At 73.7% G+C, this 1,546-nt stretch overlaps 1 protein-coding gene across 1 annotated transcript in view; it reads right to left on the reverse strand.

Moving 5' to 3' along the window:
- The window catches only part of MNEG_3152 (hypothetical protein), a gene marked incomplete at both ends in the record, with an annotated part of 4,531 nt that extends 3,407 nt beyond the window's left edge, over window positions 1-1,124 (reverse strand). The window contains one exon of the mRNA XM_014048364.1: window positions 361-1,124. Within this exon, the coding sequence (XP_013903818.1) occupies window positions 361-1,124 (764 nt within the window). The remainder of the gene's footprint in view (window positions 1-360) is intronic.
- Between the last annotated feature and the right edge of the window lie 422 nt (window positions 1,125-1,546).

The following is a 1,546-nucleotide window of genomic DNA, read 5'->3' on the forward strand; positions in this document are numbered from 1 at the left end:
TCTCCTGGCTGCTGCTGCTGCTGGTGCTGCTGCTGCTGCTGCTGGTGGTACTGCTGCTGCTGCTCCTGGAGGGGGGGCTGCTGCCCGCCCCGAGCCTCTCCGACGGGCGCCCCCGGACGCGCCGCTGGCTGCGGCGAGCGCCAAGCGCCGCCTGCGCCCGCGCCCGCTCCGGCGCCTGCGAAGGCCCCCGCAGCGCGGCCCAGCGGCCGCCCGCGGCCCCGCCCGGGCGGCGCTGGCGCCCGCGCGGCCAGCGTGCGCCGGTCCTGCTCTTCCCTATCCGCCAGCAGCTGCAGCAGCCGCCGAACGTCCGCCAGCTGGCGCGCCTCCCTCTCTGCAGCCGCCAGCGCCTCTTCTTCCCACCCGGACTCGCCGCCGCTGTCGCTGCCGCCGCCCCCCGCGCCGCGCGCCCCGCGGCCGCCGCGGCGCCCGGCGCCGCCCATCGGGCCAAGGCCGCGTGGCCAGGCGACGGCGCTGCCGACGCCGCCCGCGTGGCCATGGCGCCGCGCCCCCAGCGCCGCGGCGACCTCCTCGTCTGAGTCAAGATCAGACAGACCCAAGCTGCTGCTGCTGCTGCCGCTGCCGCCGTCGCTGCTGTCTGTCTCCCCCTCGCTGCCCCCAATATCCTCAGAGGCGCCCTCATCGCTGCCCGACCCCCAGCCCAGGCCGCGGCTGCGGCGCCGCCGCCGCCGCCCTCGCCGCCCGCACGGGAACGCGCGCGCGGCGGCCGGCCCCGCAGGCGCGGCGGCGCGCTGCGTGCCGCGAATGGCTTCGTCGATCTGGCTGTGGAAGAGGCCGAGGTCGAGATCCAGGGCCAAATCATCGCTGTCTTCCTCGTCCTCCTCGTCCTCGTCAACCTCAGTCTCATATGGACCCTGCAGCTCATCTTCCCCGTCCGCATCGAACCCTCCGTGATCGTCCCGCTCGCCTCCGGCCCCGCCGCCGCCGCGCCGCGCCGGCGCCGCTGCTGCCGAATTCGCGCCCGCAGCGGCGGCGTCGGCGGCGGCGCCGGCCCCTCCGCGGCCAGCGCTTGGGGGCGGTGCGCGAGGGGCCGCCTCGGCGTAGTGCGGCTCATCAGGCGGATTAGAGCTCTCCCCTGGATTCACGTGCCCCGCTGCGGCTCGCATGACTTCCAGGTCTGACAGCCGCCCACCAGGCTAAGAGAGCGCCGCGGCAGTGGTGCGCGGCGCTGCGACGGCGTCGGCCAAGGTGGTGCTGGCCGTCTCAGCAGCGCAGTGGGGTGCGGCACTGGCAGCGGCGGCGCTGGCAGCGCCGCGCCCGCGACCCAGCCTGGCACCGCCCTTGCCACCCGATGCGGCGTGTTAGCCTAATGACGTTTTGAACCGGCCACGCATGGCCGCGATAGTCGCTTCAGATCATGGCGCGAGCTAGTCTGTGCAGGTCGTGTGGCGAAGCATCGTATCCCCAAGCTATGGCTGCAAAAAACATGGCTTGCACACGTACGACACAACATCACCTGGGCAAGCAACTGCAATGCCTCGCTGTTGCATGACTACAACATAAGGCGGACAGCACCGTCGTCGTGACC

Source organism: Monoraphidium neglectum, assembly GCF_000611645.1.
Source record: "Monoraphidium neglectum strain SAG 48.87 unplaced genomic scaffold scaffold00385, whole genome shotgun sequence".
Classification (NCBI taxonomy): domain Eukaryota; kingdom Viridiplantae; phylum Chlorophyta; class Chlorophyceae; order Sphaeropleales; family Selenastraceae; genus Monoraphidium; species Monoraphidium neglectum.